The 16,042-nt window shown below is 35.9% G+C and overlaps 5 protein-coding genes and 1 non-coding gene across 8 annotated transcripts; all 6 read left to right on the plus strand.

The window, feature by feature from the left end:
- Positions 1 to 1,159: 1,159 nt before the first annotated feature.
- Positions 1,160 to 4,077, plus strand: ROPGEF5 (ROP guanine nucleotide exchange factor 5). Its single transcript, XM_022278766.2, has 7 exons — positions 1,160 to 1,779; positions 1,868 to 1,984; positions 2,070 to 2,224; positions 2,318 to 2,392; positions 2,484 to 2,774; positions 2,856 to 3,212; positions 3,296 to 4,077. The coding sequence occupies exons 1-7, from the start codon at positions 1,470 to 1,472 to the stop codon at positions 3,797 to 3,799; spliced, it is 1,809 nt and encodes a 602-aa protein (XP_022134458.1). The 5' UTR covers positions 1,160 to 1,469; the 3' UTR covers positions 3,800 to 4,077.
- A 362-nt stretch (positions 4,078 to 4,439) lies between these two features.
- Positions 4,440 to 4,511, plus strand: TRNAD-GUC (transfer RNA aspartic acid (anticodon GUC)). Its single transcript has one exon. It is a non-coding gene; the product is annotated as a tRNA-Asp (tRNA).
- A 45-nt stretch (positions 4,512 to 4,556) lies between these two features.
- On the plus strand, positions 4,557 to 5,350 carry MEE60 (maternal effect embryo arrest 60). The gene has a single exon (XM_022278769.2). It carries the CDS (start codon positions 4,569 to 4,571, stop codon positions 5,244 to 5,246), a length of 678 nt encoding a protein of 225 aa, XP_022134461.1. The 5' UTR covers positions 4,557 to 4,568; the 3' UTR covers positions 5,247 to 5,350.
- A 1,520-nt stretch (positions 5,351 to 6,870) lies between these two features.
- On the plus strand, positions 6,871 to 7,747 carry LOC111006702 (Bifunctional inhibitor/lipid-transfer protein/seed storage 2S albumin superfamily protein). Its single transcript, XM_022278772.2, has 2 exons — positions 6,871 to 7,250; positions 7,522 to 7,747. The coding sequence occupies exons 1-2, from the start codon at positions 6,908 to 6,910 to the stop codon at positions 7,536 to 7,538; spliced, it is 360 nt and encodes a 119-aa protein (XP_022134464.1). The 5' UTR covers positions 6,871 to 6,907; the 3' UTR covers positions 7,539 to 7,747.
- Positions 7,748 to 9,622: 1,875 nt separating this feature from the next.
- LOC111006701 (ras-related protein Rab2BV) lies at positions 9,623 to 11,565 on the plus strand. Of its 2 annotated transcripts, XM_022278770.2 has the most exons (3): positions 9,623 to 9,822; positions 10,006 to 10,206; positions 10,629 to 11,565. In XM_022278770.2, exons 2-3 carry the CDS (start codon positions 10,042 to 10,044, stop codon positions 11,112 to 11,114), a joined length of 651 nt encoding a protein of 216 aa, XP_022134462.1. In that variant the 5' UTR covers positions 9,623 to 9,822; positions 10,006 to 10,041; the 3' UTR covers positions 11,115 to 11,565. The 2 variants fall into 2 exon arrangements, with proteins under 2 accessions (XP_022134462.1, XP_022134463.1); XM_022278771.2 differs by lacking the exon at positions 9,623 to 9,822 and having other exon boundaries at positions 9,835 to 10,206.
- Positions 11,566 to 11,921: 356 nt separating this feature from the next.
- On the plus strand, positions 11,922 to 15,139 carry TOPP4 (type one serine/threonine protein phosphatase 4). Of its 2 annotated transcripts, XR_002600886.2 has the most exons (5): positions 11,922 to 12,317; positions 13,247 to 13,806; positions 13,906 to 14,133; positions 14,256 to 14,374; positions 14,801 to 15,139. XR_002600886.2 is itself a non-coding variant. In XM_022278767.2 (4 exons), exons 1-3 carry the CDS (start codon positions 12,116 to 12,118, stop codon positions 14,095 to 14,097), a joined length of 954 nt encoding a protein of 317 aa, XP_022134459.1. In that variant the 5' UTR covers positions 11,923 to 12,115; the 3' UTR covers positions 14,098 to 14,133; positions 14,801 to 15,139. The 2 variants fall into 2 exon arrangements, 1 of the variants encoding a protein (XP_022134459.1); XM_022278767.2 differs by lacking the exon at positions 14,256 to 14,374 and having other exon boundaries at positions 11,923 to 12,317.
- Positions 15,140 to 16,042: the final 903 nt, after the last annotated feature.

Here is a 16,042-nt window from a genome sequence, read left to right on the forward strand (position 1 = left end):
CCTATGCTTCATTTGACCTTTTGTGTTGGATTTTTTTGTTAATATGAATGACATTCTATATATTTTATTAAAACCGACGATAATGAAAATTTAAAACCACGAAAACTTAATTTAGAGACCAAAATTATCAAAGGCATAAACGATAAAATAAAAAATATGTACTTCTAAGCATAACACTTAGCAACAAGTTTAAAATTTTCCACAAATAACACAATTTAATTTGATGTCAAACCATAAAAATAAAATTAAAGCACTGATATTCCTACATGTATATATTATTTCTGTCGTCCAATGCAGTCTTCTCAAAATCTTATTTAATATTTAGTTAATAGAATACTTATGAATTATTTGTTTATCCAACAACTTTTTGTCTAATCACTTGCATTTTTGTACTTGAAGTCATTTAATCTCCTCATTAATTTAGTTTTACTACATAATTAAATAAAAAATATACATGTTGACCTAAACAAAACTGAACTGATTAAAAGAAGTATCTTTACCATATCTAATTTGAGCATAATCCTCGTAAACTTTATTTTTTATTTCCTCCAAAAGACCTCGTATCATTAAAGATAATTGTATTTTATATATATATATATACACCATATATCACCATTCATAAATTAATATAGAACTTTGTTGGCACCTTTTGCAATTCTAATAAAAACATATATCATAGGTTAAAAAATTAAGAAGTTCGAATTCTTATCCCAAACTATTGTTGAATTAAAATATATATACACAATAATTAAAACGGTTGAGATAAACAATGTACACATGAGCAATCAAATAAAAAAAACAGGAAAGAAATCACACAATAAATAATAAAGAAAATACTATTTCCATTCTTCTTGTTTTCTATTTTTAAAAGCTGTTTCTAAAACATTAATTCATCAGACAAGTTTTTGAAATAATTTAGTTTATTTTGAAACTATAGAAATTGATTTTAAATACAAGAGGATCAGTGTGACCAAAATAAAATTGGCGAAAGAGAATCATATTTGAAATTTTGTTCAGAGGGGACTGGGGAGCAGGTAAAATTGGATTCAAAATCAAAAATCAAAGGCGTGAGTTGACATCACCGTTATGTTGCAGCAGCAAAATTCCATTTTTTTTAATGCTATTTTTTAAACTTCCTCTGCCCTCAGAGGATGAGAGAGAGAGATAGACGTTGGGCTGTCCTGTGGTGCTTTGGCAGTTACCTTTAACCTTTAAAATCAAATTTGGGGAAAGTTAGAGAAAGAGAGAAATTTGAAATCAAATCCTCATCTTTCCCAGACAAGTGAAGCAGCTATTATGCTCTACTAGAGCAGAAAAATGAACTGTTTCTCAGGCCCAGTTCACCGATTCTTGTGATCTCCTCCCACCATGTTTGTACCTGGTGAATCATTCAAGAATCTCTGAGATCACCGAGCCCATTCTTTTCTTCTTCTTTTGGGATTCAAAAACAGAAAATTTTGCTTTTTGAAATGGAAGCTTCGGTCAAGAGGAGCGAAAATGCTCCAAAAATTAGTGGGTCTTTTGGCTCTAATGGAGTTGGAACTGAGTCGTCGCTCACCGAGTCCAGTGCTGCGTCTGGGGAGAGCAGCTCGAGCCGGTCGAGTTCCGACACTTCCGGCGACGACGTGAAGGCCGGCGAGTGTTCTTCTCCGCCCCAACTCGGCTGGCCCATCCGCAAGGCTCAGCTTTGCAAAAGCTCCAATTCCAAGGTTCGTGAAGTTGAACAGAAGCCCAATTCCAGTGATTCAAAGCTGAGCAAAACGGCCCCCAAAGTTTCCGGTTAGTTTGATTTCTTCTTCCTTGGCTTGTTTACCGCAAACCCATTTTGATTTGGGTTTTGGGGTTTTGTTTTTAACTTTGTGAACAGAGATGGAGATGATGAAGGAGAGGTTTTCAAAGCTGTTGCTGGGGGAAGACATGTCAGGTTCCGGGAAAGGGGTTTGTACCGCATTGGCTATCTCAAATGCCATTACCAATCTCTGTGGTGAGCTTTCTCTTGCTTCAATCTCTGAAACTCCCTTTTCTTTTTGCTTCAATGGCTTCTTATTCTGTTTTTGTGCAACTTGAAGCTACCATTTTTGGGCAACTATGGAGATTAGAACCCCTGCCAAAGGAGAAAAAGTCAATGTGGAGAAGAGAGATTGAGTGGCTTCTCTGTGTGAGTGACCACATAGTTGAATTGATCCCCTCTTTTCAAACATTCCCAGATGGAAGCAAGCTGGAGGTAATTTTTACACTTCTGGTTTGATTGATTACAATGTTTTGTTTCTGTTGAGAAGAAGAATTGGGGTAAAAATGTTCACTGTTTAATCTGCAGGTTATGACCTCTAGGTCTAGATCTGATATCTTCATCAACCTTCCAGCTCTCAGAAAATTGGACAATATGCTGCTTGTAAGACTGCCTTTGTTTTTTCTGCTCATTCTGCTCATTCAATTCCTATCAGTGATTTAAGAATTTAGGATATCCTTGGCCTTGTTTACAGGAAATTCTTGAGAGTTTTGTCGATACCGAGTTTTGGTATGTTGATCAAGGCATTGTTGCTTCGGATGGCGATGGATCATCCTCTTTTCGGAAAATAGTTCAGAGGCAACAGGAGAAGTGGTGGCTTCCCGTACCCCGAGTACCCGCGGGTGGTCTCGGCGAAGATTCGAGAAAGCAATTGCATCATACTAGAGATTGCACAAACCAAATATTGAAAGCTGTGGTGGCAATCAACAACATTGCTTTGGCTGATATGGAGGTTCCTGAATCATACTTGGAGACTCTTCCTAAGGTTTGGACAGTGGCAATATTTTCCCCACGTCTTTGAAGAATTGCGTAGTCCTAATACATTGATTTTCATAAAATGCTGCAGAATGGGAGAGCCTGTTTGGGGGATGTTATTTACCGGTACATTACTTCGGAGCATTTCTCGTCTGAGTACTTGCTTGACTGCCTCGATTTATCCTCCGAACATGTCGCTCTTGACGTTGCCAACCGGGTCGAGGCTGCCATCTATGTCTGGCGCCGTCGAGCTCATTCGAAACCGCAAATCAATCCAACTCGTTCCACTGCAAGATCATCTTGGGAGATGGTGAAGGACCTGATGATTGATGGGGACAAGAGAGAGTTTCTAGCAGAAAGAGCTGAAGGCCTCTTGCATTCTTTGAAGCAGCGGTTTCCCAGTCTAACACAAACTACTTTAGACACCAGCAAGATCCAATTCAACAAGGTAAATATGTTCATTCTTCTTCCACTTTGCCATTATAATTCATTTTCCATTCCAAAGTTTTCACACCATTCTGCACATTTCAGGATGTTGGGAAGTCCATTCTTGAAAGCTACTCAAGGGTTCTGGAGAGTCTTGCATTTAACATCATTGCTCGAATCGATGATTTGCTTTACGTCGATGACTTAACTAAGCATTCGGATAGGTTGACATCGGTCGGGACAGTTAATGTAGTCGGTCACAAGAAGGCCGCATACTCGGTGCATCTCTCGAGCACTCCATATAAACTCACTGCCACAACTCCAAGTTTTTCACCAGCACCATTGGTTAGTCCTGCCAAGAGTGAGAGAATGCCATTTCTCAACAACAGAAATGTCGGCAAGCCTATCCGGCGTGGCTTCGGAGTGAAAAGAGCCTTGACAAATTATCTCGGCGTCGAGACAAAAGCGAAAACTTGCTTGAATTCAATTGAAGGGCCTGCTTCAATTCAGAATATTGTTGTCAATGAAAGTTCAGAACGGAGAAAGAGCTCATCTGCAGATCAAAGTGTGGTAAGTTGCAGCAAATTGCTCTCTGACAAGATCAAATAGCATCCCCCCGTGAAGAAAAAGAGCAAGAACATAGTATACAAATTAGAGTAGAAGGAAAATTTGTTAGAAAAACTCTTTCTGTAAGAAATTATTTCCATTATTTGATGCTTGAGTTCTGCTTTCTTATAACCTAAAGCTGTTACTGCAACCTATATCGAAACCAGGCATGTTGACTTTACATACATGTATTTGGTTCTAATGTAACTAAAAGCAGATGGAACATGTATTTTTAGAATTGTTTGTTTGTTCTAAATTGTTCTTGTGCAATAGTTTACTTACTTTGGTTCACATAAATTGTCCCTTACAATAAATTAAAATATGCTAATTTTAAGAGTGGCTCACCTGATCATATGCTATCTCGAATCATCCAAATCCAAATATGTTACACACGTGCAATCTCATCCAACTAATTTCTATTTAGTTAGGTACAGTATCTCTTTTTTTCAAACATTTTCTTTGTATATTTTTTACATTTCTCAAAAATACATTTGAATTTTTATCTAAATTTCAAAACTAAAAATTTTTAATTTTCGAATTTTTGTTTTAGATTTTGGAAATAATTTTAAAAAGTAGATATGAAGCAAAAAGACGCAGTATTTAAATTATAATAGAATTTAATTACGGATCACGTCAACAGCAAGTCGTTGTAGTATAGTGGTAAGTATTCCCGCCTGTCACGCGGGTGACCCGGGTTCGATCCCCGGCAACGGCGAATCCATTTATTTTTGCATAAATTTTTCAAGATTACAGTACGACTAGCCTGAACGACATGTCGTTTCCAATAAAGATAAACGCTTTCTTCCGACAGGAATGGTGCAATTTTTTCTATCCTTCCTCTCCCCCATTTTTCAATTCCTCAACCTGCTTTACCAATTGCGTTCACTACGCGCTGCAAGTCCGATTCCGGCCGTCCTCCACCGTCTGGAAGATGCCGGCCGGCACCAGCATTCACATTTCAGCCCTTGACGGCATCGTGAACGTCAACTCCATGTTCACTCTCGCCGTCTTCTTGGGCCTGGCCTGGAACCCCAACGATCCCACCAACAATCTCGTCCAAAACCCTAATTGCTTGGCCGCCCCCTCCATCGCCGAGAATCTCGTCGCCTTCCACGTCTACTCTTTCAGCTCCTTCCTCTTCTCCAGCTTAATCGCCCTCGGCCTCAAGCAGGCCATACGGATCTCAAAAAGCCCCTTCTATCACCCGACCGAGTTCTTCGTCCGCGTCAACAAATCGGCCCTTCGGATCGGGATGCTGATTTCGGGCATCGGATCGGTTTGCGGCTGCGGATTCCTCATGATGGCCCTAATTAACGTCGTCCAGATCAAGCTCGGCACTCTCAGCTGCGGCAGCTCTCAGACTTTCGCGGCGGTGGTTCCGCTTGTGATTTTGGTTCCGATTGCCCTCATTATTTACATCTGTCTTGTTTCCTACGCTTTTATCAATTAGACGTTGCGAATGCGTGTCCTGAATATACGACTCTTGATTTCTATTTGACATTGATTTGTGTCGTTGTGTATGATTCTAATTCTACTATTTCAGTATTGCTATCACCAATCTTCTCGCAGGATTGCGTCAAAATAATTCGTTTGATTATGTTCAAACGCTCCAGATCTCACGTAATTTCGGTCTCGGAGCAATCAAATCACAATTATTGCAAAGAGCGAATCCATCTGGAAACTCGTGAGTCGTGCCCACGAGATTCCTGTTCATTTGGTTTTAGATTTCGGTTCCAGTCCATTTTGGTTTGACTTGGGAGAAAATGGAGAGAAAATCAAGAAACTGGCTAGATTTATATGGGTTTAAGATTTCGTCCCTATGTTTTAGCTCCTATCTATTTTTATTTGTAATTTCAAAACATCTGTTTGGTCTTCTTTCTTTCGATTTTTATCCATTTTACTTGCGTGCTTCAAAAATCAATATTCTGGTTTGAAATATTGTTGTTAATTGATTATAATTATTATTTGAGAGCCATATGTGTTTGATCTAACTACGAAATCATATTAACAGCTTTTCGTTTTGGATCCATGATATTAAAATTTAATTTTATTATTCAACGACATTTCGTATTTAGTTAATCCTTAAGAAAGAAAACATTGTTTTCCATTAAATGTAAAAGTACAAAGTAATCTAGAAATTTAGAAATAAGAATTTCTGAGAAGGTAGCATTTTAATTGTTGAATAATTTTCTGACTTCATTACCTCTCCTTAATGACAAAATGCTAACGAATGATCTAATGGAAGCGACCTTTTTGGCTAGGAAAAATAATTCTAGAGCCTTCCAAGTCCACTATACTTGCCACAAAACAAACTTAAATGTTTGAAATTTTTAAGAGAAAGAGCAGATATTACCATTCGAGCTATGATTATCTTGACAACTGATTTAAAAAGTTCATCATACCTTAAAGTGGATCGAGCAAAAGCCTTTGATTGGATCAATCTAAATGAAGAGTTTTTTTTTATTATTGTTATATAAGACGAATAAAGTGATAAAATAAAAAATATGAGAGATAACTTCAAAATCTTCCCATTTGAAACGACCCACCTAAATTCATATATATTACTAATTAAATTGGGTTGGGTGGTCCACTATAAATCATGGCTGTGAAACTTTGGTTTTTTTTTTCTTTTTCTTTTTCTTTTTAAAGAAGCCTGTGAAAGATGGGGAGCAGATAAATCCAAGTGAGAGATGATATTTTAATATATAATGAAATGTGGCAAGTAAGTTTCGAAATGGAATGCCCCTTAGGCCCAAAATAAATGGCCGAATCATCCATTGCAGACAGTGAGATATCACCACCTCTCCTAGTGATATCTCCACTTTATTCGATGGGTTTCACTTTCAGTATTTTTTTTGTATAAGAAAACTTCAATTAGTCATATCGAATTGATCATAAGATTGCTGTTTATGAAAATTTTAATTAAATATGTAGAGAATAGAGCACATTCATTATATATAATGATTAATAAGTTAGTTAGTGGAATCCTCAAAGTGCTATATCCACTCAATCTTCTGGGTTTCACGCACGAATGACAAAACCCAAGTCTACTATAAAAATGGGGTTTTGGAAGCCATCTCTTCATCTCATTGAAGAGTAAGAAGAAGAATAATGGAGTCCCCAAACAGATCAATTTGCTTCCTATTATTTTTTGCTCTGCTTTTCATTAGTGCAAGATGTGGTTATGTTCGTCCTAATAGCGAGTGTGCCCCATCTTCACCTGAAAGAGAGGCATACAAAATGCTTCCTTGTATGGCTGCTTCCAAAGATCCTTATTATCCAGTTTCCCAAAAATGTTGCGATCAAGTGAGGAAGCTAGGCCAGAGCACAAGCTGTCTTTGTGCAGTAATGTTGTCCAAAACAGCCCAAATGGTTGGGTCTAAGCCCGAAGTTGCCATTACAATTCCCAAACGTTGTGACATTGCTGAACGCCCTGTTGGCTATAACTGCGGGGGTAATTCATTCATTCATTTGTTGACGTTTTTTTTCTTTTTCCGACGTTTTTCTAAAAAAATTAGAAAAATTTTCGTCGGGAGAAATCATTCCCAACGTTTTATGGCATCAGTTATATTTTATTTTTAAAATGAGCACTCTTGAAATTTAAATTTAATATGACATGTTAGAAGAAAAAAATATTATTGACTTCTAGGTTTGTATTTATTTATTTTTATTTTTATCAAAAGAAATATATATTTTTCCTTATTTTTTACTTTTACGTTTTGCAGGTTACATACTACCTTGATTATTGTTGATGGTTGAAGAAAGTAATGAGGTGCCTACTTTACTATATAACATTTATGCAACAATATGAGGCACCAAGATGTTGAAGTTGTGTGTAGTATGAAAGAATAATAATGTGTATGTATGCTTTCTTGTAGTTGCAACTTTAAAGTGACATACAGTCACTTAATTATGTGATGAATAAAAATAATGAACTTGTCTTTATCTTTATATTACTTTTTAATTACTTTATGGCAATATAAATATAAGTATATTACGGTTTCTTAGATTAAAATTTATAATAAACCTACCACTATTAAAAGATTTCCCCTAAATCACATGCTCTGTTTTTATTAAGCCAAAAAAATTTAACGGTAAAGTTTGAATATTCACACTCACATGTGTTATAGGAAAAATCGACTTAAATATGCATGTATTTATTTGTGCTTGTAGCACTTTTCTAAAAAAAAAAAAGTTATTTGTGCTTGTAGCAAATTTGCCTACGAAAAATAACAAAAAAGAAAAAGAAAAAGAAAACAATAAATCTTATTTGGAGTATGTGTGCAGTGCATTTATTTGGGGTTTGGAAGAATTCTGTTGTGTCTTCTGGGGTTATTGTATTGTATTGTATGTCCAAATCTGCTGTTATTTCTCTATTTTTTTTTAACTCAGTAAAATTACACCATGTCACAATTTAAAAAGCCTAAATAGAACTATGAAATAGAAAAAAAAAAAAAGAAATAGAAAAAAGCGTACAGATTATAAAAATGTTAAATTACTCTTTTTGGCCTCTATGATTTAGGCTTAATTTCAATTTGATTCCTATAATTTTAAAAACTACCATTTGATCGTATAATTTATAATTAGTTTTAATTTGATGTTCATGGTTTTAAAATTTATGAGCTAAAATTATAAATTAAGAATAAGAACCAAAATTAAGTTTGTAATGTACTTAAAGAAAATTTACTTTGTAATTATTATTTTCTAGTCCATTCTTAAAATGGTAAACAAATATTCTTGTTCATTATTCTGATCAGACATTTGTATTTGTTATAGTTCGTCAAATAAATTTATAGGATATTAAATTATAGATAAGTTCGTAATTTAAACTCAAAACCTCTCAATTCATTAGAATTTACCTTAGTCTCTTTAGACTACTAGACAACGCAGGGTTAGTTAGTTTGGATTGATTTGATTTTCAATAAATTTAGCTTCAAATGTGAGTAAAGTAAAAGTAGGTTTGCCTTTTCCCTAGGAAGAATTTATTATTATTATTTATAATCAATATCTGTTATGACTTTTGTTGATGCTTGGATTTTAGTGAACCGGATACCTCCAAAATCGAACAATCCTAAACTGATGTGACTTCAGTCACACAGGTTTCGATGTCTAAGTCAGTTATGAGAGAAATCACTCAGCAAGTAAGACACTTGAAAGTGTAATTTGGCTTACATTCAATAGGTGATTCCCTCTCTCTTCTCCCTAGGGTTTCACGAATTCCAACCCTAGGTCCTCTCCAGATAGTCGGGCTCACTGGATCGTGACACTTACGGGCCCTTTAATCGAGGCTTGGGTTCGAATATCATTTGATTGGTACGGGGACCGAGAGAGAAAAGTCGAGAAGGGCTCGGCGCCTCGATGCCAAGGTGAGGTTGGCTCTCCAGTGGGCCGACCCAGCTATCGGTGATCTCGGTTGTCCTTCTTCTTGTATGGTCCATACCCCTATCGTCATATGAATCTTATTGCTCCGTGTAACAACTTTTTTTTTCTAAGTGGAATAAGAATTTAAACTTTTTAATATTTTGGTTGAGAATTAATGCTTTTTTTTTACTACAAGAGTATAGATTTGAACGGAACCCCTTTAGTTGAAAATAAGTATCTTTAACTCGTTAAACTATGCTAAGTTGGAAAAAAAAAATTTATGGGGGCCTATTATATCTTGTTTGTATATGATAGTTATTTGCACAAAAAAGAAGATAACACAGGTAACCAAAGAAGACCTACACATAAATAAATATAATGTTTGACAATGGAATTGGAAAATGTTGTGCAGAAAATAGTAACGGCAATTTATTTAAGCCATTTAAATAGTTTGGATTTATGCCTATTCTGTGCCACATGAAGGGCCGCCTTCAGTGCCTTTCGCTTCGTTATTCTGTTTTCTTTTTATTGGCTCTCTAAAATCCCCCGTTTTCTTCTTTCCCTCTTTCCTTAAAACTCGCTAATAAAATTTCCAACACAATTTTGAAAATTCCTAATCCAATTACCACTCTCCCCTTGCCAATCCATTCACCATTTTCTTTATGGTTAGTTAGTTCTTCATTCTCCTTTTGTTTTTCTTCTCTTTTAACCTTCTTCCGGCTGTTTCCCACCGAAACCTTCCATTATTTTCTCGTCAATCAAACGGATTCTTTTGAGGCGTTATGCACAGAAAATGCGATTGTTAATGCGTTTATTTGTTCTGAATCGTATGTTGTTGGATCTGGCAGGTGTTAGGCTCGGAATTTGATTAGGAATTTGATCAAATGGCTTACAAGGTGGATCACGAATACGATTATCTCTTCAAGATTGTGTTGATCGGTGATTCTGGCGTCGGAAAGTCAAATATTCTCTCCAGGTTTACGCGGAACGAGTTCTGTTTGGAGTCCAAGTCCACAATTGGAGTTGAATTTGCAACGCGGACTTTGCAGGTAGGCCACACCACGCCATATAATATTCTCTTTTTCCTTCCGATCAAAGTTTCTAGTTACTTCCCTTCCTTGATTCGATCGTGTCTTTACGTTACTTAATCAACAATCGGAGAATTTTGATTCTCAAGGATGAGAATCTTAAATCACGACGAACTCGAGTAAATTAGAAGATCGTTACGATCATAATTGTATTTCCTTTCCCGAGTATGAATCCGATTCTGAATGTTGATGAACATTTTCTTCCCTTCCAATTGTTCACGAACAGATTTACGCCCTAATAACGGAAATTGAAAGTCAAATCATCGACATTCGAGAAATTGAATGTTGTAGTGAAGAGAAGAACAATGCGATTTGATTTGTGAATTATACCGAAATTGAGTTGACAATTCAAGTAGATGATTGTTTGAATTGGTTTGATACAGGTAGAGGGGAAGACGGTGAAGGCCCAAATATGGGACACAGCTGGTCAAGAGAGATACCGAGCCATTACCAGTGCCTATTACAGGGGAGCAGTGGGCGCTCTTTTGGTGTATGATATTACCAAGAGACAAACCTTTGACAATGTGCAAAGATGGCTACGCGAGCTGAGAGACCACGCTGACTCCAACATTGTGATCATGATGGCCGGAAACAAGGCCGATCTGAACCACCTCCGGGCAGTGTCCGCCGAAGATGCTCAGGTTTTGGCAGAGAAAGAAGGGCTGTCATTTCTCGAGACCTCAGCCTTGGAGGCTTTAAATGTTGAGAAGGCATTTCAGACCATTTTGCTCGACATTTACCACATCATTAGTAAGAAAGCTTTGGCCGCTCAGGAGGCGGCTTCCACCCCCGGCCTCCCCCACGGCACCACCATTAACGTCGCTAATCTCTCCGGCAACTACAACAAGAGAAGTTGTTGCTCTAATTGATGCAGTATAAGAGTTTTTGTTGTAAAAGGCACGATGAATAGAGAGTTTATAGATGGAAAAAAAGAGACGAGAAGAAGAGAGACACAGAGGACTGCTTCTTCAATTTCTCTATATCAACTTTGTTTGTTTCTGTGGAAAAATGGCAGATTTTCCTGCATCAGGCGGATTTTTTTATCCAGAATGTAGGCGCTATTATTCTTGTCATTTTTAAATGTTTATGTCTTTATCATTTTTTTTATTTTTGCAATAAATTCTTCATTAAATTTTGTTTTATAAATAGTTTTGTTTGGCCCCATTGATGGACAAACGCTGTTTCAACATCTTCCTACATCACCAGATTAAATTCTATACTTTTGTAATATATAGAATTTCTTTTGATGGTATTTGTAATATATAGTTATTTGTACTTGAAAATTTTCAACTATACTATATAATATAACGGCATGATTCATCCTTGTATTCTTGCCCCCACCCCAAAATTTATCAATGAAATGATAGTAAATTAATTTTATTATTTTGATTGTGTGAACTTGAAGGTCAATTTGGAATGTATTTTTTTTTTAATTGTAAGTAACGTTCAGAGGGAGGACAGGAACAGTGTTTAAAAAAAATAAAACAAAAGAATTAATTTCTAAACAAGGCGTACGCTTTTGGGAAATTTAATCTATGCGGTTTAAATTAGAAGACCGCTGGCGCTGAGAGAGGACGCCTCTGCCGCTCCACCACATAGGAGATAGATATAATAATAAATATTATTTTAATTCCTTTCTCTTTCCAAGAAAAGTCTTTTATTTATTTATTTTTATTTTATATTTGCTGAGTAAATAGAGGAACTTAGAGGAAGATAGAGTCGGAAAGAGGAGACCGAGAAATAGAGAAAACGAAGGAAGGTTTAAGAGAGGAAAAATTATAAAGGTTTTTAAGTTCTTTCTGGTTTTGGGTTCGATTATTAGGGTTTCTCTGTTTCTTTTGGGAAGAGGATCCGAGAATCTTAAATCCTAATGGCCTCTCAAGGGCAGGGAACTATTGACCCCGCCGTACTGGACGACATAATTCGACGGCTCACGGAGGTCCGATCGTCCCGGCCGGGCAAGCAAGTTCAGCTTTCCGAGAACGAGATCAAACAACTTTGCCTTGCTTCCAGAGAGATTTTTTTTCAGCAGCCCAATTTGCTCGAGCTCGAAGCCCCTATTAAAATCTGCGGTATGATGCTTTTGTTGCTTAGTTCTATGTGTTAGAAATTTCCCCCTTCTTTTTCCCCCCCTTTTATCTTTCTTTTAACGAATAATCGTAAGAGTTAAAAAGTTTGTATCTTTGTTCAGTTTCGGATGTTTCCTTTTTCCTTGGGTTAAATTCATGTTCTTCGTTGTCCTGGTTCAAACATTTGATTTGCCAATTTCTTTTTTTCGTTTGGGGGGCTCGCTATTTGTTTGTTAACTACGTTTCTAAGCTTGTCCCGATTTTAGTTTTTCCATTTAGATAAAATGTGAAATGGTAAATTCTCCCTGAATCCAAGTTATAGAAAGAGAACATGAAATTTGTCTTTATTTTTTTCGGATGGAACTTTGTGGAATGGCTAACTTTAACCTAATTTAGGACAAGCCGTCAGAAAATGTATATCATGTTGTCTTTCTTTAGTCTTCTCGTTTTCCTTAAATGAGTTTATGGTTATTGGATGATACTTCGAAATCTACTCTGATTTTTTCTTATTTTAATGTTCATTTCAATTACCCTGAAGAATTCTTGCCCTTTGAATTATTGGGGCTGCAGTCAGTCCTTGTGTCTACTATTGATCAATTTACTCTATGATGTTTTTTATTACTAGGAATGTCCTAAAATCGAAGTTTTTAAATGGCCAAGACAACTTGTTCCATTAAAAACCTAAATTCAGTTGCAATTTCAGCGTTTTACTTTCTTGTAATTCCCATACCATTTAATTTTTAAAACATGATCGACCCCCTTCCTTTTATTCTCTGCAAGAGTATTCAAAGTATCTAACACAAGGTGGTTTCTGATTAGAGCTCCTAGAGCAACGAGAATATATATTAATTTCACCTTTCTTGATGATCTTTATCATAGTTTTATGAAGTTAAATCTTCTAATCTCGTGTACTGTTTCTTTTCAATTTTCAGGTGACATTCATGGGCAGTATAGTGATTTACTACGGCTTTTTGAGTATGGAGGCTTTCCTCCTAGTGCCAATTATCTATTTTTAGGGGACTACGTGGACCGTGGCAAACAGAGCTTAGAAACAATATGCCTCTTGCTTGCCTATAAGATCAAGTATCCTGAGAACTTTTTCCTTTTAAGAGGAAATCATGAATGTGCTTCAATTAATAGGATATATGGGTTTTATGATGAATGCAAACGGCGGTTTAATGTGAGACTCTGGAAGGCATTTACTGATTGTTTTAACTGTCTTCCTGTGGCTGCCCTCATTGATGACAAAATTTTATGCATGCATGGTGGTCTCTCCCCGGATCTTACAAACTTGGATCAAATAAGAAACTTAAGTAGACCTACTCCTATTCCAGACACTGGCTTGCTATGTGATTTGCTTTGGTCAGATCCTTGTAGAGATGTTAAGGGATGGGGAATGAATGATAGAGGAGTCTCTTACACTTTTGGTCCTGATAAGGTGGAAGAATTTTTATCAAAACATGACCTGGATCTCGTATGTCGTGCTCATCAGGTTATTGCTTCTTCTTCCCTTATCCCTTCTATTCGTTTCAGTGTATTCTAGTGACTTATTGCTACTTGTTCCTAATTCTGGTGTGATGTTTTGACCTAGGTTGTGGAGGATGGTTATGAATTTTTTGCCGACAGGCAACTTGTCACAATATTCTCAGCCCCCAACTACTGTGGTGAATTCGATAATGCTGGTGCAATGATGAGTGTTGATGAAAACTTGATGTGCTCTTTCCAGATTCTTAAGCCAGCAGAAAAAAAAGCTAATAAGTTCATGATGACTACAAAAATGTGATGGTTGCAAGTTAATTATTCTTAGTCTTTAACCAAGGTCAGCTCATAAATATTTCACCTTTCTCCTCATAAATGCTTTTCTTGTGCAGTTTTTTCAGTTGGGTTCATATTTGTTCGTATCAGTGAGTTTCCATTTCCACTTTTGTGCCATTTCTTTAGGTTGCTGTCAATATGAGCTTGATAAAAATTTTGGATATGCAACTCGCATAAGTTCAAGGTTATTTCTAATGATCTGTTGAATAACAACAAAGTATTGTAGTATACACCGCTTTTGTCTGGTAAGTAAAGAGAATTGCTAATTTGGATTGAACTGTTTATCTTGGGCAAGAGATATTGAAATGATTTTTTGTCAGTAATGTTTATTGCAGAGTTGCAGAGGAATTTGAAATATATATTTTTTTTATATGAATTTAGATCTTATGATGAATTCCTTTAGTTGTGTCTGTCTGTTTCAATAGTGCAATTGTTTGGATAGGATTGCTTGTGTGAATTTGAACACTTATTTCGTTGGCTCTAAAGAATTTGTTAACTTCATGGGAAAATGTACAAAACAGTGCATCAAATATGTAAAAATCCACAAGTTTAAGAAGTTGGTGAAACTTTTGTTTTCCTTCAAGATGGGTGAGGCCTGGCCTTGCTTTGATAAGGCTATGTCAGCTGTTCCTTTGCAATCTGAATTTGATTTAATAATATAATTCCTGCAGGCATTTGACTCATTTTCTGGAAAAAGTAATTGTAGAAGATTGCAAAGCTTCAACACATTATTGTATCTGTGAAGTGAAGAAGAACGATGCACTGCAATTTTTTTTGGGTTCTTTTTTCATTTTTGGTGGTTAAGTGGGGAGGTATTCAAAATGGAAAGTGAAGAATACTGCATAAAAATGAGTCGATGGCCAGATATAGGCAGAAACTTCTATATTTTTCACTTTTTTGTGTACTTAATTTGCAGTACGTTTGTAGTGTATAATTAGTTTGGCAACACATAGATCGACATCCCCTCAAGATTTCTTCTCAATTTTCTCAAGCTGCAGTAGCATTTTCCACTCTTTGCTATTTTTCCTGCTGAAATTGGCATTGTTCTTGCGAGTTTTCCCCTTCTCATGCTTTTTTCTGGAATTAGATGGAGTTCCAAATTCATATTATTGATATTCGGAACCGTCTTTTTCAGTTTTTTGGTAACAGTGACTTGATTCTCCATACAGAAAGGTACATGGATTGTTACAGATTGGAATTGGTGCCCAATTTTTTTTGCATTGGATTGTGGATGATCAACCATTACAATTCTTTCAATTTCTTTTTTTCAATACAACGTGGGGTATGAATTCATTGTGGTAGGAATTTGAATTCATGATTTTTTTTTTCAATACAACATGTGATGGTGGACATTTGAATTCATGATCTTTTGGTTGGAGATATTTGTCTGATTAGTCGAATTAAGTTCAAGTTGACATTAGAATTCTTTTTTTGTTCTCTAATGGAAGCTTTGTTGTATGCTCTTGCCATCGATTTTTTGAGCCTGCTGTTAAAGATAAAGACGATGTTAAAGATAAAAGATGTTATATATATGATATTTATTTGATTGGTGATGGATATTTGAGAATAAATCACGGAGAGAAGGCGATGGGTTTAATTAAAAGTTTGAACAATTTGGTAAAGAATGGTTGGTCCTAACTCCTCGTTCAAAATAAAGAATATATTCATCTCTATTATAGTTGTAGAGGAATCAAATATTATTTGTACTTGTCATGACTCTTGAAATAATAGAATGTCTAGATATTTAAAGAATATAGAAAAGTAAAGATTTTTAAAATGATAATATAATTTATTCTCAATAAATTTTATTTCGCCTAATATTTAGAGAGGTTTTTTATAAGAAAACTTTGGTATAAATCCCCAAAAAGGAGGTTGCACTTACAATAGGGGAAAGTAAAATCTCCAGACTAGCA

The sequence above is a fragment of the Momordica charantia genome, assembly GCF_013281855.1.
Source record: "Momordica charantia cultivar OHB3-1 chromosome 4 unlocalized genomic scaffold, Mcharantia_2.0 BLBB01000004.1, whole genome shotgun sequence".
Taxonomy (NCBI): Eukaryota; Viridiplantae; Streptophyta; class Magnoliopsida; order Cucurbitales; family Cucurbitaceae; genus Momordica; species Momordica charantia.